The sequence below is a fragment of the Trachemys scripta genome, chromosome 8 (assembly GCF_013100865.1).
Source record: "Trachemys scripta elegans isolate TJP31775 chromosome 8, CAS_Tse_1.0, whole genome shotgun sequence".
Taxonomy (NCBI): domain Eukaryota; kingdom Metazoa; phylum Chordata; order Testudines; family Emydidae; genus Trachemys; species Trachemys scripta.
The window spans coordinates 78,826,324-78,848,979 of NC_048305.1; the positions used below are offsets into that span (position 1 = coordinate 78,826,324).

General features: G+C 40.2%; 1 protein-coding gene across 1 annotated transcript in view; it reads left to right on the top strand.

The window, feature by feature from the left end:
- The window catches only part of SELENOF (selenoprotein F), a 46,049-nt gene extending 23,600 nt beyond the window's left edge, over positions 1 to 22,449 (top strand). Inside the window, exons 3-5 of the mRNA XM_034779401.1 lie at positions 8,862 to 8,925; positions 18,741 to 18,790; positions 21,576 to 22,449. Of these exons, the coding sequence (XP_034635292.1) occupies positions 8,862 to 8,925; positions 18,741 to 18,790; positions 21,576 to 21,707 (246 nt within the window). The 3' untranslated portion in view covers positions 21,708 to 22,449. The remainder of the gene's footprint in view (positions 1 to 8,861; positions 8,926 to 18,740; positions 18,791 to 21,575) is intronic.
- The last annotated feature ends 207 nt before the right edge of the window (positions 22,450 to 22,656 follow it).

The window sequence follows — 22,656 nt, forward strand, 5'->3', positions numbered from 1 at the left end:
TTCTACACTGTAACTTCTGAGGTGTACACGCTGCCAAGCCACTTAGTGCGCAGAAACTGCGCAATTGCAGTGCTGTAAAAAAACCACCCCAATGAGAGGCATACAGCTTTCTGTGCTGGGGCTAGAGCGCTGCGGTGCCAGTGTAAACACTGTGGTCAATCACAACGCTGCGATTGGCCTCAGGATATGGCCCACAATGCCTGTTCTCTCTTCTCTGGTCATAGTTTTAAACTCTACTGCCCGGCCCTCAGGTGACCAACCGTCATCCCCACCCTATGAATTCCTTTGGAATTTTGAAAGTCCCCTTCCTGTTTGCTCGGTGATGTGTGCAGGGGTCTCAGCACATCTTTCCAGGTGGCCATGCCTGCTCCATGCACCAGGCGATTCCCTGCTTGGAGTAATGCTGAGCTGCTGGACGACTTTAGCATGTGGGGAGAGGAGGCTGTCCAGTCCCAGCTGTGCTCCAGCCATAGGAATTATGATACCTACAGACAGATTTCATGATGAATGACAGAAAGGGGCCATGACTGGGGCATGCTGCAATGCAGGGTCAAAGTGAAGGAGCTACGGAACGCCTACCACAAGGTGCAGGAGGCAAACCGCTGCTCCAGTGCTGCGTCCATGAGCTGCCAGTTCTACAAAGAGCTGGACCCAGTACTCAGCAGCGACCCTAACTCCACTGCGAAGACCACAGTAGATACTTCGGTGGCTCGCGTGCCAGTCAAGAGTGGACTGAGCCAGAAGGAGGAAATCTTGGACGAGGATGTGGAGGGGGAGGGAGACCCAGAGGATGACTCGGAGGTCAGAGATGCATGCAGCCAGGAGCTCTTTTCTACCCCAGAGGAGGCTAGCCAGTCATAGCTGTCGGATCTTGGCAAAGTGCAAACAGGAGAGGAGGCCCCTAGTAAGTGGATTTGATTTTTAGGAATCGCTGAAGCGAGTTGCTGGGGGCAGGAGGGTTGCAGAAAGGTTTGTCTCCCAACACATGCCTAATCTGAGCAGTGGAACAGGAACAGGCTGTTGATTGACTCCCTCACTTCATGGGAATTTGCCTCAGATCTCCAGGAAACTCTCATGGTGATACTGGGCAAACTGCTGCCGCAGGTTCTTTGGCAGAGCTGCTTTGTTTCTTGCCCCATTAATGGTAACTTTCCCATGCCACTGTGCCATCCCATGGGGGAATGGGGGGAGGAGGGAAAGAAAAACACACAGGCAAGCTGCATAGGGACCAGGGCAGAAGCTGCATTCTTGGAGAAGACCCTCCCTTGATTCCCTGCTCACCCTTGGCAGCGTGATAGCTTCCATAATGATCACATCCTGTGGGGACAGGAATGATTATCTATCACACACACACACACACACACACACACTCACTCACTCACTCACTCACTCCTGGCTCTCCGTAAGAGCCACATGCCCAGTGTACAGCAGGGTCTGGGAAGAGTGATTTACCTTGCCCATGCAGCTACTCACCATTTTGGGGGTCTTGTGGCTCGTGTGTGCTTGCCTGGGGTCACCCAGTTATGACCGGTATGTGAGTACTGGCTCTGTTTTAAATCACTGAATCAGTGGTCTGTGTGTTGCAAACAAGATTGCTTCTGTAAAATATTGCATTTAAACTTCGCAGAAATGATTTTGGGAGCCCAGCCTCCCTCTTTATCAGTGTCTGAACGGCTGCGCAGAATTAGAAAGCGGCCAAGAAGAACTAAGGAGGACTTTCTGTGTGATGTTATGATGCGCTCCGTGGCGGAGAAACAGGAATTGAAGGAGTGGGGGACATCGAAAAGAGGGACTGAAAGGAGAAGGTGGTATGCCAGTATGAAGCCATGGAGCAGCTCTTAAAGGTTATGGAGCACCAAGCAGACACACTCCAGGTGATACTAGCACTGCAAACCGAGCAGCTCCATGCCTGCCTGCCTTGCCCTTCAACCGCTGTAACAAATCTCATTCCCATGGTCCTCCTAGACACCCTCAACACACTCTTATCAACCTCCTGGCTCCAGTCTATACCCACAGCATTCCGCTCTTTTCCCCCTCACAGTCCAGCACTGCAGACTCTCAGTACCCACTGCACTCAACACCCATCCCTCTGCAGTTTGGCCTTGCTGAATTACAGTACCTGCTGCATTATGCTCTGAAGGAGAAGGTTGGATATGATCCCTGGACAAGCACAAATCTTTAGCCATCCTGGGACCCCACCTCATGCCTGGGACCTCCCCATGCCTGGGCCCTTCCCTTCCCCCTCACTGCTGATTTTTTTTTTTTTTTTTTTTTTTATTCTCTCCTCCAGTGGTTGCTTTCAAACTACCACAATTTTTATTCAAAAACAATCTTTATTCTATTAATTGACAGCAAACAGAGCCCTGCAAAGCAACAGACAATTATGTTAAACCTGCATATTGTATTGTCTACACTAATCACACCCTCCTACTAGCATTACAAGCACTGCACTCCCAAGCATAGCAACAGATGTTAGTGGCTTTCAGCTTCAAATTGCTGCCTCAAGCCATCCCTAGTCCTTATGGCCCCGCGCTAGGCCCCTGTAATAGCCCTGGTCTCTGGCTGTTCAAACTCAGCCTCCAGGTCCAGCCCTGAGTGAAGCTTTCACCCTTCCCTTCACTAATATTATGGCGCGTACAGCATGCGTCTCTAAGCATAGGAATATTGTCATCCGCCAGGTCCAGCTTCCCATAGAGGCAGCGCCAACGGGCCTTTAAATGGCCAAAAGCACACTCAGTCATTCTGCACTTGCTCAGCCTATTGTTGAACCCACTCCTTGCTGATGTCAAGTTGCCCCGTGTATGGCTTCATAAGCCATGGCATTATGATGTAGGCGGGGTCTCCCAGGATCAAAATGGGCATTTCGACTTCCCCTACAGTGATCTTCTGGTTCGTGAAGAAGGTCTCTGCTTGCAGTTCCCTGAACAGGCCAGTGTTCCAAAAGACGCGTGCGGCATGCACCTTTCTAGACCAGCTTGCATTAATGTCTGTGAAACGCCCACGATGATCCACAAGCGCCTGGAGAACCATTGAGAAATACCCCTTGCGATTAATGTATTCGGTGGCTAGATGGTTTGGTGACAGAATTGGAATATGCATACCATCTTTCGCTCCTCCGCAGTTAGGGAAGCCCATTTATGTAAAGCCATCCACAATGTCAGGCACATTGCCCACTCTCACGGTCTTTCGGAGCAGGATGCAATTAATGGCCCTGCACACTTCCGTCAACAGGGGTCCAACGGTCGACTTTCCCACTTCAGACTGGTTAGCGACAGATAGGTAGCAGTCTGGAGAAGCCAGCTTCCACAGTCCAATCGCCACGCACTTCTCCAATGGCAGAGCAGCTCTCATTCTCGTGTCCTTACACCACACCGTAGGGCTGGGACGAGCTCATCACACAGTCCCATGAATGTGGCTTTCCTCATCTGAAAGTTCTGCAGCCACTGCTCATCATCCCAGACGTGCATCACTATGTGATCCCACCACTCTGCTTGTTTCCCTAGCCCAAAAGCGGCGTTCCACTGTGGTCAGCACCTCCGTGAATGCCACAAGCATTCTCATGTCGTAGGTAGTGCGCGTAGCAAGATCAATGTTGCACTCCTCTCGCCTTTGTAATTTAAGGAATAACTCCACTGCCACTCATGATGTGTAGCGAGCAGCATACTTTTCAACAGTTTGGGATCCATTCCTGCAGCCCGAAGAGGCAGAGCGTGCCGTACACAAACCATTGAAAGATGGCGCCAAATGCGGACGGAAGCACAGGGATTGCTGGGATACTAAGCAATGCATCACAGGGCATTGGAACAGGACCCAGGATGCCCTGCGACCCCCTCAGTCTTCCAACAATTGTTAGTGGCAGAAGAGGAAGAAATGCTCTGTAGAATAGCTCCCCAGAGTGCAACACTTGGAATACCGCTGCAAGTGCTGTGAGTATGAACACACTATTGTGCAGGCAGCTGACAGTGTGAACACACAACAGCCATTTCCCTTCAGTGCTCTGAGTGACGCTGTAACTCTGCCAGTGTAGACATGCCCTTACTCAAACTGGAAACCGGCTATTTGGATTATGTCTACAAAAACTGTTTACAAGTGACTGGGAACCTCATTACTCTCCAGTTCACCTCCAGAAAAACTCTTATGTTGGCTTCTTTGCATTTCAGTGGTGGATGATTTGTACCAGTGTAAAACACTTTGATATCTTCCTGTGAGTGGCATTCTATAGATAATGTGCACGGTTTCTTTTCTGAATAACCATTTTTACTTCCATTAATGACCTTATTCTGCCTCTCTAAATTTAAAGGGCCATGATTTCTACATTAGCATTTAAGTGCTTAAAAAAAAAAAAAGCTTTTGAGTGAAATCTTAACTGAAGTTGATGACCTGTAAAACAGAAAAGGACTTCAAATTTTAATGTCATGATAACCCTTAGTGGGGGAAGAGATATTGAGAATGTTTAAATAGTTTAACTTCTGCTTGTGAGTATACATAACAGCAATTTATTTCAAATTTTAAAATGGACATCATAGTTGGTTGTAGGAAGTCCTTTATTTCATTCTGAGACATTAAAATGACTTTCAGAAAGACTAAAAGCAAGTAAGCATTTTTTAAAATGAGCCAACTCATTTTAAAAAAAGCATTGTGTAATGAACAACTGAGTAAAATTAGATGTGTGTACTACTTCTATAATATAGAGTGATGTATCATTCCCTTATGTTCTTTCTAAATAATACTTTAACAGGGAATTTGTTCATAAACAAGTGTTGTGGATTTCATTACTCTATTCTGGTTATGATGTGATGGCAGCAGCAATAGATGTTAACAAGCACAGCATTGTGTGCTTGTAAATGATGCAAAGGATCTATATATCTCACAAAAGGAACTTCTGTCCTGAGTTGTAAATGAAGTTGATTGACTGTCTAACCATCTTGTGAAAAATGGCACAGAGCAGTTGTTTGTTTCAGCATGAATCAACTTTTCTGTAGCACAGTTGGACTTTGATTATGGCAGATCTAACCTCAAAAATATATACATGAAAAATTTAGTACTCGCTATGTAAGTTAAGGGGACTGGTTAACTTTTTAAAACTAGTTTACACATTATGTGGGTTACACACATGATTACAACTAATTCCTTTTTTCACAAGGAAGGAGTTAATTATATTATTTGTAACAATCAGATCTAGAAGTTGATAGACGTCGTCAATGATGATGCTTTACTTTGCTATGTGCAAATGTAAAAATGTGAATATGGTCAGAAAGTGATTAGAAAGAGGCACCTTGTTACTTCCCATAGCTGTTCCATAATCCCATCACTCTAAACTTGTTGCACAGGAAAAAGTTTATTGCTGTCAAATTTAGGGCTAGTCTACACTGGCAACGCAAAGCGCTTTAACGTGCTTTGTGTGGTTGCAGTGCAGCGCTGGGAGAGAGAAAAAAACCCAGCTCCACAAGGGTCATAGCTCCCAGTGCTAGGAGCGCTGTTTACACTGGCGCTTTACAGCACTGTAACTTGCTACACTCGGGGGGGGTGTTTTTTCACACCCCTGAGCAAGAAAGTTGCAGTGCTGTTAATTGCCAGTGTAGACAAGCCCTTAGATCCAGGATAAGGATGGCAAAGCACTTTACAATCTATTTTGCCTCATGCATCAATATACATGCTATCTGAAGTCTAAATCCAGAATTATTGTTGATGTACCAGGTAAAAAGAACAGGTTGATTCAGATACTACTGGGCTTGCATGGGCAGTGTTAGATTTGGAATGACATTTATTGGGAATATGGAACACCAAGATTTAAGTTTTGTGAACTTCATTTTTCTAATATTGTATAAACTGTATTTATACAATTTAATCAATGAAGTTATTTTTATTTAAATCGATGTCACTACATGATTTAAAACTGAAATTAGAAGGCACCCAGCACTGCTAATCTCAAATGCTGCTCTACAGAAATGTAGAGGGCTTTAGCAGGAGTCAAAATGCTAATTTTAATTTTAAGAACTTCATTTCCAGATTCAACTTAAAATTTAAATATGGTCAAAAGTGCTTTTATCAAAGCAAACTTCTAGGATGCAGAACTGAGCAGATAATGTAGCTTTATTTTAACACTTTTGGTTCAGTTTCCTGTGGAAATGATGACTGCTGATTAATGCAGATCATGCAAAATCTTTCAGTCCCTATGAATGCCAGTAGTAGCACACTTGAGATTATCAATCTACAAAATTATGAAAAATGTTTTGTTCTATATTCAAGAAAGAGGTTCAGATGCTAAGCTGAAAATCCATCCTTAAGTCAACCTTGTAATGCTTATTGTAGGTAATGAAGCATAAATAGTTACTGTTCATTATTTTGAGACATCTATAACACTATACACAAATTTACTTTGTGGCCAGTCACTGTTAATTCAGCAGAAGTAGTAAAATTAAAACTGAATATCATACAGTGATGACTTTTTAAATGAGGAAAAATTAAGTTAAATTACAAGCTCAGAATCAAGCCAACAAATGTAAGCAATTCATATAACCTGTGCACTTTGCATCAAACCTTATGCAATTCTGCTGTGAAAACTGGATTGTATGGGTCCTTCATTGTCTCACATTTTTTACTTAGAAAAGAACATTCTCTGTTTACAACTGCCAGCCTTCAGTAGGTTAGCCGAGGTATAACATATTTGAACTTGAACTGAAAAGCAGTTGTTTCACAGTTATCACTGAGGAGCATCGTTGGCCTGCAGAACCTTTAGTTATGATGCATGAGATTTAAAGATGGAAGGCAGCCAGCTTGACTGAGCCCAAAGAGCTCTAGAAATGTGCATTAGCAACAGACTTGTTTATATTCACGATGAATAGAATCTGTAGTTCATTGTATCTTAGCAGTGTTGTGAAAACAGTAGAAAGCAGTAAACGCTTATTTCTTTGTCAGAGAAAAGATGTTTAAGATATTGTTTTTACATAGTTATTTTTCAAAGTAAAAATGTACTTGGTTTCAAATATTTTTTTAAACCTACTGAGGGCTTGTCTTCACTACTATGCTACATGGGTGGCGCACTTTCCCATCAATATAATTACTCTATCTCAATGAGAGATGGAAGCTATGTTGGCGGGAAAGCATCTCCTTCTGACACAGCCCAGTGTAAACACCATTACTTTAAGTTGATGCAACTTGCCTCACTATGGGGTTGTTTTTTTTTCACACCCCTGAGCAACATAAGTTACATTGACTTAAGTGGTAGTGTAGACAAGCCCTGAGTTGCAGGGAAGATTCCAATGGCCTAAGAGATAGATGACTATTTCTAAATCTAGAAAAACAACAAAGAGTCTGGTGGCACCTTAAAGACTAACAGATTTATTTGGGCATAAGCTTTCGTGAGTAAAAACCTCACTTCTTCGGATGCATAGCTATGCATCCGAAGAAGTGAGGTTTTTACTCACGAAAGCTTATGCCCAAATAAATCTGTTAGTCTTTAAGGTGCCACCAGACTCTTTGTTGTTTTTGTAGATACAGACTAACACGGCTACCCCCTGATACTTAAATCTAGAAAATGTTTCACTGAAGTCTTCAGAATAATTGATTTATTTATAGCATTGAAAACTTTCTTTTGTGTTTGCTAGCTTTATGGATACTCAGGCCACATCTATATTACAGACTAATTTAGTATAACTATGTCACTCAGGAGCGTGAAAAATCCCAGTGCAGACCGTTTCTCCCATTGACATAACATAGTTAATCCAGCTGCCCAAGAGGTGGTAGCTGATGGGAGAAGCTCTCCCGTTATCATAGTAGCATCTTCACTAAAGTGCTACAGTGGCACACTGCTATACATTAAGACAAGCCCTAAGTAAAATGCACAGCAAAACATTCCTGCATTTCAGTAACTAAGTACAGACATGTTTGAATGAGTCAGGATTGTTCCTAATTTGTCTTATAGCTTCTGCCTTTTTGACATAGTGAAGCTTAGCATTTAGCCAGTCTTCATGCAGTGGCTGTGACCCCTTAGTTATCTATTGTTAAAATATTCTAATACCATTTTAATAGAATATCTGAAAAGTAGATTTCTTTTCCCATTCTAAAATTAAGAAAATTCCTCCACAGCAAGATTAATTTTTTTTGTTGTATTTCCTTTCCCCTCCCCCATTCATATTCAGTGGTTCTCAACCAGAGGTATGTGTACCCCTGGGGGTATGTAGAGGTATTTCCAAGGGGTACGTCAACTCATCTAAATATTTGTCTAGTTTTCAACAGGCTACAGAAAAAGCACTAGCAAAGTCAGCACAAACTAAAATTTCATAGACAGACAATGACCTGTTTATACTGCTCTATATACTATACACTGAAATGTAAGTACAATATTTATATTCCAATTGATTTTATAATTATGGTAAAAATAAGCAATTTTTTATTAACTGTGCCCTGTGACTTTTTTGTATTTGTCTTATTTTGTAAGCAAGTAGTTTTTAAAGTGAAGTGAAATTTTGGGGGTATGCAAGACAAATCAGACTCCTGAAAGGGGTACAGTAGTCTGGAAAGGTTGAGAACCACTGTTCTAGATAATATCCATATGGATATAGACATTGCTTTAATCTGTTGCTACGGTATTGCAACTGGAATTACTCTATCCCATTTTAAACAAGTATGATGAATGGAATGGGTTAAAAAGAACAAAGGAGTGATCTTTCTGCAAAATGAAACAGTTTTAATAATCAGTCAGTCATTAAAAATGGGTTACTAGTAAGACAACTTGTGCTTAAAGTATCATTTAAATTTTCCATGTAACACTGAATTTTCCCCAAAATAATTAAGTAGATGCAAAAATAAGTAAACTAGTAGGCTGAACTTAATAAATAGAAAATATTCTTCTATTGCAGCTCTATGCAGGTGCTATCCTTGAAGTGTGTGGATGAAAATTGGGAAGGTTCCCTCAAGTTCAGGGTAAGTAAAGGTGTCACTAAATCTTTTTTTATATATACATTGACAGAAGATTTGATCATTCAGCTATGACACAATTTAAATAGTATTTTCTTTAATAAAGCAAGTTATAAATTTAATAGGAAAGTGATAAAAATTGAGTCCTATAGAGCCTAGACTACTGGAACTAAGGCACAGTAATTTTCTGTAGTATTACATGAAGCTTGCTGGCCATTTTATGGACTATTCTTAACCCAAATCCTGATGTAACTGCCTGCTCTCTCCGTGGATAAGCTGACTAGCATGACTGGAATACAGTAGTGTAAAAGGGAAACCGTGTCAGTGTGAGAGTTTCAGGGTTAAATCTATAAAGAACTTCAATATGGAAATATGTTTGTAAAGGGGGAGAGGATTTAAATGGCTGCAACCGTTTCATCTGTTTAGTAAGTTCTTAATTTATTTTGTTTTATTTAGATGTATTTTAGAAGTACCTATCCTAAACTTTAGTCTTTCTGCTATGGACTTTTATCCTGATGGACCTATCCTTTCTAATCAGTCTTCCGAAAACATCATCTATTATAGGCAGGGTTGATAGCATTGTCCGTTAAGTATGTCCTATATTTCATTTGCTGTTTGTTATGTGAAGATGTTATATAACTGTGTCAAACCTGGAGTGAAATTTTTCATGCCAAGAAATGGTATATAACAGCCAAAACAGGTCAGCCATTTTAGAGAATGAGACCTGGCAAAAATAAATTTTACCCATGTTAAAATTCTGGCAGCTTTTTCTTTGAAATGCTCTGGCACCACCTACTTCGGAGAGGAACTTGAAACTTGCAGAGGTGCAGCCTTTGTGTAAGGGATATGCTTTTTGCTATCCTAGAGAAAGTTTGGCCAAGCTATAAGCCTTTGAGAAATTGCCGTTTGGACATGCACAGGACATGCTTCAGCATTCGTAACACAAAATCTCTGCAGATTCTGATCCTCACTGCACAAGCTTTAAGACTCTTGCAGTTCCTACATGTGACTGGACTGTACTTGTACCATCCATACACACCTATAGTGCATGCTCCAGCCTCTCACAGGTCCTAGTGCTGACCAGACTGTACATGCACAAACCCCACAGAGTAACTCAGTGTGCTCTGGCCCCCAGGTTGCAGAAGCTCACTGGGACTTGCCCTATAACTGCTGCTCCCAGCTGGGACGCCGGGGCACTGGAAACTGAGAGCACTTGAGAGGTACTAAAAGGGGTTTTAAAGAGCACAGTCAATGTGGAGGAGGAAGCTGCCTGACTTAAATAAAAGCTTGAACAAAAGCCTGACAGGCGGTAGATTGTTGGGAGATGGGGACTGGCTGGGGCAGGAATGAGGGAGGGAATGTAAGAGGAGACCGATTGCATAAGGAGCTAGAGGAGGGGGCTGGGAGCCTGTGGAGATGGGATGGAGAGGCAGATCAGGTGGGAGGGGAGGTACCAGCTGGGCTAGGAGGCTGGGACAGATTGGAGGGGATGTGGCTGAAGACTCTCTCACCACTAGAACACACTCCTGCTCCAAATGCCTAGAATGGAACTATTGCTCTGCTGTCAGTCTGCGAAACCACTGTCGAAGTGGGTATCTCATCCCCATCCACATGTAGGATGTTGCTATCAGTTACTCACTTAGCTGCAGTGCCAAATGTTCGAGGTGGATCTAAAGGTTCCATGTGGGTGTCAATACAATGCCACATGCTGGAATTGTTTGCAGTTGACTTTCTTAAAAAGCTAAGAAATTACACACAAACTACATTAAAAGAACATCAAGGTTGCCAAGTCAAGCACTCAGGCTAGGAAATACTAGAACTAAGGTTGTATTAATGCCTGAGCAACATTAACTCAGTCCTTTATATACACATGCATTATGATAATCTAATTACATGATCACATCCTAATATTTTCCACAGGAGCCCTGTCTGATTCAGTGCACAAGATGGCCCAGCTCAGGGGATGAATCAGGGTTGTGTGGTGAAAGAGGCTGTAGAACTCCTGCGTTATTTGCAGTGGTAGGAAAGTGTGTGACTCAGAAAAGGGGACTGCAGCAAGAGAAAGGAAGATCTCATGGTTAAGGCAGTTGAATGCTGCCATGGACAACTGGATTCTCTCTCTGCTTCTGCTGTAGAGTTCCTATATCACTTAATCTAGACTTTTCACAGATGGTACACCTCTACCCCAATATAACGCTGTCCTTGGGAGCCAAAAAAATCTTACCGCATTATAGATGAAACTGGGTTATATTGAACTTGCTTTGATCCGCCAGAGCGTGCAGTGCTCCCCCCCCACCCCCCCCGGACCGCTGCTTTACCGCATTATATCTGAATTTGTGTTATATTGGGGTAGAGGTGTAATTAATTGTTTTCCTCATTTTCTTGGTGTCTGATGCAAGACCCTAGGGTCTGATTTGCAAAAGTGCTGATCACTTAATATGCAACTGATGTTAATAGGAGCTGTTCTTTGAACCTATAAAGTGCTCTGTAAGGCTAAGTATTCTGAAAAATCAGGTTCTTGGTATCTAAAATGGCCAACCATAACTGGACACTTTGTTGTTCTGCTTCAGCTCCTCTCCATCAGTAAAATGAGAATCATTCCCCTTGTCCCATTACAGGTGAGCTGCAGTTTAGACTGTTTTTAGTCCTTCAAGTACACCTCTCTGGTGATACGTTTCACTACTTTAACTCGTCTCTGGACAGAACCATGTGATCCTACCAGTTTGAGACTGTAAATGGGTGCATCCCAGGGACTCAAACTGTTATAAATAAATAGACAGGCCTGACTATTTGGCACCTGCATGCCCTCTGTCTCCAGGAGCCTGTGACCTGTGGCTGATTAAAAGTCCTAGTTTCTTCCAAACAAATCACTACTTACTCATCAAGCAAAGCAAATATATACAAACAAAAAGCCTGTCTGCCTGAGTCTTAACTCCATTCTTTCCTTGCAAGATTTGGGAAAGTAAGTTCCACTAAGCCCAGACCCTTTGCTCCTGGCCTGGGTGAGACTCTGGTGTATTCTCAGTCAGACTCCCGTCTAGCTGCTGCTGCCTGTGCACCCCGTTTCCTCACTAGGCTGGGTTTTTACTAGCTTAGTGCCCCTTTGATACTAGCCTTGGGCCAGGGAAAAATTGACCTTCTAGCCTGGTTGGTGCACATTTCCCAATTAGTTGAGCGCTCATTGTTTCCCCATTGCAACCTCCCTTGATACAATCATGCCTGAATAATGACATGAAGTGCATAGGATTATTAAATACAGATAACTCCACTCTCCACACATCCCCATTTAACAAGGATGTTGAAGATAAATATAGTATGAGTGCTTCACAAACTAAATATCAGGGAGGGAGAAGAATTATTTAAGCTTAGTACCAATGTGGACACAAGAACAAATGGATATAAACCGGACATTAGGAAGTTTAGACTTGAAATTAGACAAAGGTTTCTAACCATTAGAGGAGTGAAGTTCTGGAACAGCCTTCCAAGGGGAGTAGTGGGGGCAAAAGACTAAGCTTGATAAGTTTATGGAGGGGATGGTATGATGGGATAGCCTAATTTTGGCAATTAATTGATCTTTAATTATTAGCAGGTAAATATGCCCAATGATGGGATGTTAGATGGGGTGGGATCTGAGTTACTACAGAGAATTCTTTCCTGGTTGCTGTCTGGTGAGTTTTGCCCACGTGCTCAGGGTTTAACTGATCGCCATATTTGGGGTCGGGAAGGAATTTTCCTCCAGGGCAGATTGGCAGAGGCCCTGGAGGTTTTTCACCTTCCTCTGCAGCGTGGGGCACAGGTCACTTGTTGGAGTATTCTCTGCACCTTGAGGTTTTTAAACCACGATTTGAGGACTTCAATAACTCAGACATAAGTTAGGGGTTTATTACAGGAGGTCAGACTAGACATAATGGTCCCTTCTGACCTTAAAGTCTGAGGCTAAGTGATGAGCACCATAGAAAAGCCCCTGATGAAATCATTGTGTCTTCAGAGCAGGGTTTGAATATTGTGCAATAAATAAGGCATGGAGAGAGACACTAAACAATGAGAATAAAAGAAAATCTTAGAAATGAAGGGCTAGAAGGAATCTTGAAGTTATCAAGTCCAACTGCTTGTTAACTGAGCACGATCCAAAGTGCATGTGCACGAGGGGGGGGGCAAATTAGGGTTGCACAGATATAAAATGACTTCTGTTCTATCAAACGATCTTAAAATAGTAGTGTACATACTCTTCCAAACACTCTTCTTCCTCACTCCACCCTCTCATGAAAAGCCCAGGGTCCTCCTGAGATTTCATCTTCAGTTAAAACCAACTTCAACATCCTGTTCCTAGTCCCCTACAATTTATACCCTTTTGGGAAATAATGGTGAACATATAGGCAGACACTCCATAGAGGGGCTGGGGATAATTATGCTGAAAGGGAACTAATTAAAATCAGTTTCTCATTCAGGACCTCTAGAATCTAATATCCTGGAAGCTGGCTCACATTCGTAATCAAGAGTCCTTTCTCTTAATCCTTGTTTTTTCTAAAAAAGTTCATAGGTTTCCTTAATTCTACTAAACTTAGCTTGCTTTTTAAAATGATTGAAGGTATTGTCTACATTGCAGTCACATGGTGTGATTGCTGCTTCATGTAGACATACCAGAGTCAGCTTTAATCTAGCTAGCTCCAGTACTAGAGCAGTGAAGCCATGGCAACGCATGCTTCAGCATGAGCTAGTTATGCAAGTAATCACCCGGTTTTCCAAGTTGGTTTGTACAGCCCACGCTGGAGCGCACACTGTTGTAGCTTCAGTGCTCTGGGTACACAAGCTAGCTAAATTAAAGCTAGCTCAGGTATGTCTGTGTAATATGCAGTCACACTAGTAACTTCAATGTAGACATACCATGACTGAAGCTTGGGAGCCTGCCAATACGTACTCTCATTTGACTGGCAACCCTTCTTTTGTACAATGGTAATAGAGGAAAGACTGACAAACCTTTGCAGGTACATAATTTTCTCTTGGTCATGAACTTTCATATAGTTAGCAGATCTAAATGTATCCTGATAACTGGTGTCTTCAAACCAGTTTTGATACAACCAGCGTTCTTGTTCCCACATACTCTAAAATATTTAGAAGCACAATGTAATACAGATTTTATTTAATTTGAATTTATCCTCAAGTATTGATACCTTGAGTTTTTAGTATACTTGCCCATTTGTTTTGGCAGGAAGTAAAGATTTTTATCTTGAGAGAGTCCACCTTAAATTTTAACGTTTTGGGAACCTTAAATTTATCTAAGGGCTCTATATATTTCCAGTTGTCACTTGACTGTTTGTTACAGAAGTGAGGTTGACTGAAGGTCATGCTGCTGCTTCTGAAGCTTCAGGAGTGCTGGTATTTTTAGGTTATATTGAACTGTGTAACCTGTCATTGCCAATGCTCTCATTACAAACATTCACTTCAGTTTGATTCCAGTCTGATGGCTCCCTCTAGGATTTATTTTTCTTGCAGAGTATACACAAGATGGCAGCACTAATTGCTGGATTGTGAATGTATTGGAATTACATAGATTACTGTGTTAATTCTGTAGATGACCTCAAGTTCTTCATTTTTTAAGTACTTATAAAACATGGATTTAAATTTTATCACTTGGCTTACAATTCAATCTGATGGCGCAGTACCTCTGTCTTGTTTTTCTCTTTGTCTAGAGATGATCTTCACCGTACAGAGTTCTAGTTTTAAAGTTCTTGTTTGTGAAATAAAGTGAATCATCGTATGACAAAGTTATACAATAAGTAGAGGAACCATTCTTTAACCACTGGTAGAAAAAAATAATAGATTCTCTGGTACTGATACATCAAATGTAACTCTTATTACAGTAGTTAATTTCAATTGCTGTTTTTAACTTAGGAAAAAGTCAGTATTCAAGAAATGTTTTTAAAATCGGTCTAGCTAGAATAAGCTCAAAATGTAGTCAGTGGATATTAAGCACCTAAGAGTATGAGAGACAATGAAAAATCTTTAATCCCAACAAGTTCTTCAGTTTGGAAAACTGGTGCTTACTGATTATACAACACTATATTAAAAAAAAAAACCTTCCAGAAACATTTTAAATAAGTGTCTTTGTACATATTGCCAGAGTCACCCATTATCTGTCATATAAACAGCTTTGGGTATACAGAAAGACAATATTTTTCTGCAAATATCTGTACAGTGATACTAGCAAAAACGCTGGTGAACATTCCTCCAATTCTGTTATGGATACAAGCACACTGTACTCAATTTGTACTAAGTGACAGACAAAAATTCTACTCTAAATATTAAACGTTTTCTGTATGATCATGTAAATGTATTAATTCACAATAGAAAGCCAGAAAATGTGTTCCCATTTGACTGACCAGTCTAATTATTATTACATCTGAACACAAACTTTTAAATTAACCAATCACTGAGTGCTCTGTTTACCTTCAGGTGGAACTTCAGTGGTAGCCCTGTTTTCTTAATGGAGGAGATAAAATTGTGATATTTAATGTATTAACGTTCTTTCCATTGTTATGACATTCATTGAATGTTGCTGCTTTCCCAATGCATTCAGTTGATCAGCAAGAGAACAGCCAGCTCACCACCTTATGAAACTGGTTTTAATCAGGCAATTGGTACACTCCCAGCAAATCTGTTGCACAGAAATCTTAACCCAGTTCTCAAATATTGGAAATGTCTTGTTTTTAATAAAATCCCATTGATTAAGACTTACATCTTGCAGGTATTTACTAAAATCCCTTCCATTTTCATTGTGGCCTTTTTTTAAAAACTCCCCCCAAATACTACTGCCCTTTATCACAGTCTTCCTTAGCCAGAATATTATTAGATAAAATAAACATCTGCAGTAGGAATGGTCAAAACCAGTGCTCTTCAAATCAGAAATGTAGCAGAATTATTAATTATGCTGAGTGGAAAACTGCAAATGCACAACCTGCATCTTTTTTGTGAACAATCACATTCCTCATTCCAGATATCTTGAATCGGTTTTTGAAAACTTTAGTTCTTTGTAATCTATCAAATTGTTATTCTGAAGTACTTGTTTTTCATAGAAACTTAGTCCTCAATATGCCATCCAGAGTTGAGGCCTCACAAGGAAAATGACTGAGCCTGTTAGATGTGCACTTCATCTTTTGTAATTTAGTCTCTTCATAAAATTATATGGGTCATTATGGAGGTTTTGAAGCAGGACCATGTTATGTGCCCCCCTTTCTCCCAAAATTATAAATTTACAGGAGTGTCCTTGCTGGAGGAAATTAATTCTGCAAACTTTACTATTCAGAATGATTTATACATATTACTAGCCAACTTTTTTGCCATTAATCAACAATTCATTGTATCTTACTTTATAAATAAGACACGAATGTCTAAACTTAATAGGATGAAGTTTTATTTTTACTCTTCTGTGCAATCTCACTTCTTGAATGTTCCCTTTGAAAACTAAAGGCTTAAATGTTCCTTATGTGATGACAGTTGAATAAAATCTTGAGTAGTTTTAGTCTTGGTAGATCCTCCCTGCCTCTGTATTGATTTCTCTTTTGTGACCTTGCTGACTAGAAAATGAAGTTCTTGTTTCTAGTAATGTTGTTCAGCTGAATGTTTTTATTTTGCTCCCCCCACATTAAGTAGTATTGCTGATTTCAGCTTGCATTGGCTTCAGTCAAGTGTTGTGTGTTTGCACTCATTTGTTTGAAAATTCCTATCTCCTATATTTACTACAATATATACAGTACAGTTGTTGCTGTACAGGGAGATTTTGGCAAACCAGTAAAGTGCCTGAAACTACTATTGCTTATTGCTAAAAGCAGCCAAGTCAGCAGGCCATAAAGTGGCCATGTAGAAGCTCAGCTTGACCAAGGCAGGAGGGGAGGGAGTTTTGGGTGCCACAGAAAGGGCAGCTTGACCTCCTGTCATTCCTGATAAGAGTTGTGTAGAAGTTGCTGATACATGCATTTTAGAAGAGAAGGATGTGCCCCAGGAATGTCTATTGGGGTCTCAAGGCTGCAAACTCTGGAAAAACCCACACCTGGTTAATCAGAAGGAACCTCTTGCTTGACCATTGAAACTGCTAGCTTAACGAGTTATATTTAAGTGACATGTCATTGTGTTACTAATTTATAAAATATGGGGGAAGAGTTGGGGGTGGGGGGGCTCTTCAGGACTGGACTCTCCCTTTGGATGCATCTTGTGTTCCTCACCGGCAGATGGGCTGCCACTGTGCCACTCGAGAGACGCACTCAGCTTTGGTAATTATCGAGGGTTGGGGGTGTTTTACTAACCTGTTGCAGAAGTGTGTAAGTGCTTGAGACTAAAGTTTCGCTTTAAGTGAAAGCACTCTTGTGTTGTCCTGTTTGTGCCAGCCATCAGTCAGACAGCCGTATCTCCCCTGATTTATTTCCTGACACCACCTCGCATAGAGTAAAAAGTTAACAAGAGGTTTTAGATTGAAAGAACCCTGGGTAACAGTTGCCAGTCTGGTAGGTCTACTTTAGGGTGTATGGAGTCCTCTCATATATTAGGATACTCTATAAAAGAATAATTCATTTATAGTTTGAAGTTGCACAAATCATCACGCTACTACTTTAATGAAGCTTTTCCTCTCAAAGGAAAGCTGTAGTGAATATATACCACTGTAGTTATCTGAGTGTTTTAGAAATGTTGCTTTTTTGCTATTTCCATTGTGAAACAGTGCTGTTCTCTCAATGAAAGCTATTGCATCACAAATACTACACTTCCCAGCAGGAAATCCTATCTCTAAGTGTTACAAGATGGGAATTGTATTTAGGTCAATTTAAATGCATTAGCAATTTTTAAATCTTTTTTTTTATTATCTTACACCAACATTGAAAGATCCTCCTCCTTTTTCATGTATGTAAGTTGGGAGTTTTCATGATGTTGCTTTCAGAAGATGTCAAGAGATGCTGGGATTAAAACTTGTAGAGCTCTGGCACCTCTCCTATAACTGTCAACTGCAGTGGAGCCAGGATCTCTTAACAGCTTCTTGTGAGAGGCATTTCCAAAAAGGGAAAGGCCAGCTGTAGATGGTCTCACTCATGGCTGCATTCTTGGACTGGCAGGATCCATTAGTCTGAAGAGACCCCTGACATCTTGGAAGAAAATGGGCCAGATGGTTTCTAAAGGATGGAATAAAAAGGGGAGGATCTGAATTTGACTGATTTGGGAGTCCTGGGAAATTCTCAAACCTGCTGCCTCAAGTCAGCTTGAACAGAAGGATTTCTGCCTTTTCTGTAGAAGTTTAGGGTTTCCCTGATATTGTGTGTGTGTGTGTGTGTGTGTGTGTGTAAAAGAGATGACTAGAGACATCCCTTCCTCCTCCACTCACAAAACTGAATGCATTGTCAACTAGGTTTCAAACTAATGTTCTTGCACATTAGCACCTTGTACTAGCCCTAGACTGCCCTCAACAATAAAATATAAATCTCTTAAGATTCTCTTTCATACATGGAAACCACGACTGGCATTAAATATGCTTCCAAGTGTTGGGGGGGGGGGGAAGACGAGATGTATTCAAAGTAAAAACATGGCTTTTTCCAAGTACAATACATTCCTCAACTGTTATTCCTTATGGATTAGAATTTTAATGCGTGTAGCAGTATAGTTTGGAGGCTGAAGCATGTATTCATAATCTAAAAGTATATCTGGAAAAATTAAATCTCCAAATATGCATTTATTTAACGTAAATGTGAGACCACATAGAAGGAGAAAATTACCTAGTTTTGTGTTCTTTATAGAATAATAATTTTCAGTTGGTTTTCTTTGTTCTTTCCTCCAAACTTCAGCTTTTGTCAGGAGTGACAAACCTAAACTATTCAGGGGACTGCAAATCAAGGTGAGTAGCATTTTTTAAAACACATTTTAAATTCTGGCTTAAGAGCAATTAAACCTATTTGAAACCTGTCCTTTCACACAGTGTTTAGTACTTGCTTATCAAGTAAACCTGTATCACATACAAAGGGTTCATCCATGGAGTGTTGATGTAAATCTTAATGGCAGGAGCTCTGGCCCACTTATAAATAGATTGGGTGAAAACCTTGTAGAATTGTATCCATTGCTAAGATATGATTGCTCCGGTAGTGCTATTGGCTACTAAATATTATTTACAGAAATAACCTGATGTATGTAATAGCACATGGTTTATGTACTTCAGCTATGCTGACTTGCTGGGTGTGAAGTCTTGGAATTCTGAGCTTCCTGTTATAATTCCAGTTCTCTTTTTCTGTATTAAGATTCCTGTGTTCCTCTCCTCTTATACCTCCTCAACCCCCAAATCACCTACCATTCCCATCCATCCAGTCATCCTCCCACTTCCTTTCCACATATATCTTTGTTCCCATTCTTTCCTCTTGCTCCATCCTTCCATGGTTCACTCCTCCTGTTCTCATTCACCTCCCCCCTCCACCTCAAGTCTGTCCTTCCTCCATATTCTCTAACTTTCTCTCCCTGCTGAGTCTTTTACTCTGTCCTCACTGCAGACTTTATGTGGTGTTGACTCTCTAATCATTTCCATTCTTCTTCTCACCTTGACTCCGGCACCAATCTTTCTTCATGGTCTGGAAAGCTAGATGTTGAACTCCCTCTTGTACAGAATGCTGCTGCCTGTCACATCTAATCTGGGCAGAGCAGCACCGTCCCATTGTTCTGTACTCAACAATTCTGTTTATTCATTTCAAGATCCAGTTCAAATTTTCAGTTGTCTTTAAAATGCCTACATGTACTTATTTCAACTTGCCACACAAAATTTGCACATTTATTTTCCTCCTTCCACTCACCAAGAAACAGCATCGTATGTCACTTCATAGTCTGAACACCTCTGTTGTCAGAGAATAGTGTTCTCTTAAGCAGACTTCATGTGGAAAAGACTTTCTGTATCTCTGCTTCATGCATTCTGTGTACGTTCTCTCCAAAATCTCTCCCAAGAGCATCTTTTTCCTTTGCTTCAATTTCTCTTTGGCTCTACTTATAATTTATTTTAGTTGCATTTGTAATACAATTTAACTTCAAAGCATTCTCAGCTAGAATTGGTATGAAACATTACCAGTTTAACTCTGTAGCACCCTTGAGTCTGGTATTTGGGAAACTGATTAGTAATGCCATTAGATTAATTGTAGTGACTTGTAATAGCAAACTAAAACAAGTTGACTAGGTTAGCTCAGAGTAAAAGATTCCCAATGCAATTGTTCTAGAAACTTATTAATTGCATTTAAAGAACCTAACCCATTGTAACAGAAGTTGTAATTTGGGCTTCCCTTTCCCCTTTATTTGCTGAGTCTTCAAAAGTGTGAAAATATTTTTGCAGCAGGTCATATTAGGAAAGGATGCATTATAGCCTCAAGGCATGTGTTAATAGCAGAAATCTATAGTACAGCATTGAACTCTGATTAGAAGGTGAGACCAGGAATAACTAGAAAAATGCCAGTTACGTTATGAGAATACTAGTGGATATATGGAGAAGGAGCAATTCAGATAGTTGCCTAGTTACTACAGATGGCAAACGAAGTTGTTACAATTTAATGGCTAAAGAAGAATACCAGTTCCCTGAGCTATCCAGTCTGTACCCTCCTTCCCTCTCCCATGCTGTTGTGTAATACAATAGTTGTTGAACCTTAAGAGTTTGAAATCCTGCCTTGGTAAGTAGTAAGATGAAGAGGTTACCATATTACTACTGTTGCCTAGTTCAGTAGCTTTAAGTAACTGGTACCTTTTGTTGGCAGTCACAGGAAAAAGGACAAGGACTGAAAGAGCATCAAAACTGAACTTTTTGTGATGGTCCCTCACCTACGGGTTTGACTCCTGTTGACGGGCAGTATGGGAAAGCTTTTAAGCTCTCTGCCTTTACTTCTAGTGTTGGAGGACTCTAGTTTCCATGACTGGCAACTAGGCTCTTTACAGAAGCACTAAATTAATTTTTTTTTATAAAAGCACTGAAGAAGAAAAGCAAATATTTGGGGCCTTCTGTAAATATTATGCAATCAATTAGGTGATATATTCTGGGGCTGAGTATCAAATGTCTGCCCTATACACATCACTTCAGTTAACTTGTGGTATCTCACACTTGGAAAAATGAGAACTAGGGAAAAAATATTTTTAAAAATGTGGATTGAGACTATTGCTCACTCAGTTTTGTTGAGGTTACTTTTTCCTTACTGGTTTAAGAATAAGAATCCAGTTCAAGATGGATGCTAGGCACTGTTTTCAGTGTTGGAGCAAATGCTGATAGTTTCAAGGTTTTTTAAACTTACTTAAAACATTTACAACCTTACCTAAGGCCTAGCAGGAATGACTATATTTTCCTAAATTAAAGATTGGACTTTCAAATTAGCATAAGCCTTCCCCCCCCCCAAAAAAAAAAAACATGCTTAGATTTATTTCCCAATACAAATTGCATGGCCCACATTAGACAAACTTTGCACTTTAATGCTTTATAGTATTAAATGTCATTCAGAGGGTTTTTTGGTTTAATTTTAATTAATTTTTATACCTGCATATAAAATAATTCAATTTGAAATTGGTATTTCAGCAATTGAGCTATTTAATTTAAAGCTGATTTGTGAGGTGGGGTGGTGGAGGGAAATGTGATTTCCAGACAGAAGATAACTAACCTTCTCTTTGTGCAGTATGTGCGTGGTTCTGATCCTGTACTAAAGCTGCTGGATGACAGTGGGAACATTGCTGAAGAACTGAGCATCCTCAAATGGAATACAGATAGCGTAGAAGAATTCCTAAGTGAAAAACTAGAACGCATATAAATCTTGCTGCTTTCTGTCCTTTCCTCACATTTGATCCTGGTTATCTTCTGAGATAAACTGTGCTACACCCGGCAAATCATTCCAGCTTCTACATTATTTTTAAAAAAGATAGTGTATGGTACTAAATGTCTTTTAATTAGAAGGTGAAGCTTCAGCACAGCATACATCGGACAACCTGGCAAGCTGAACAAATAGTTTGTGCTAGTACATATCAGCTCTTCGCGTTTGTAACAATGCATTTCATTAATGAAACTCAGTTAATTATGCAAATCCCTGAGTTTGTTGTAATTGGACCAGTTTTTACAAACTTTTAAAACTAGTTGGCAGTTCCAAATAATTGAGATGATTACTATGCTTTTTGTATGTTACTTTTCTGTGTACAGGAAGTCATAATCAAATGTGAGATGTCCTCTGCCTCCAAAAAGATTTGTCTGCTAGTCCTCTCTCGCATTTTGTATTTCTCAGCTGTCTTTTTTTATAGACATGTTATTTACAGTTTATAACAAATGCCTGGTTCTAAAAGTTTTGGAAATTTTGTTATGATGGAGGAAGAACTCACGATCTGGAGTGATTGTAAAACATGAAAGTAGGTGCACTTTAGTGAAGACTACATAGAAAACCTGTAAGGCATGTGTAAGTCTGATGTCAGGTGTACTTTACACCAAGTGTTTTACTTTGCTACAGTAGATCTGAGTTATTAGAATATAAAGTGTTTAGAGGGCAATAAATTACTTTCACAAAACTCTTGGATATGCTTTTTATTTATTGAATTTATAAAATTTTCCCTTTTTAATCAACTCATTACTGTGAGCAGAGAACATAAATACCCTGTACAGACAGTATACTAAGACTGAGACCCAATGTGAATGGTCAGTTTTGCTAGTTGAGTGAATACATACATTAAAATAAGAATAATGTATGAAACGTGGACTTAAACTTCAGCTTCAAT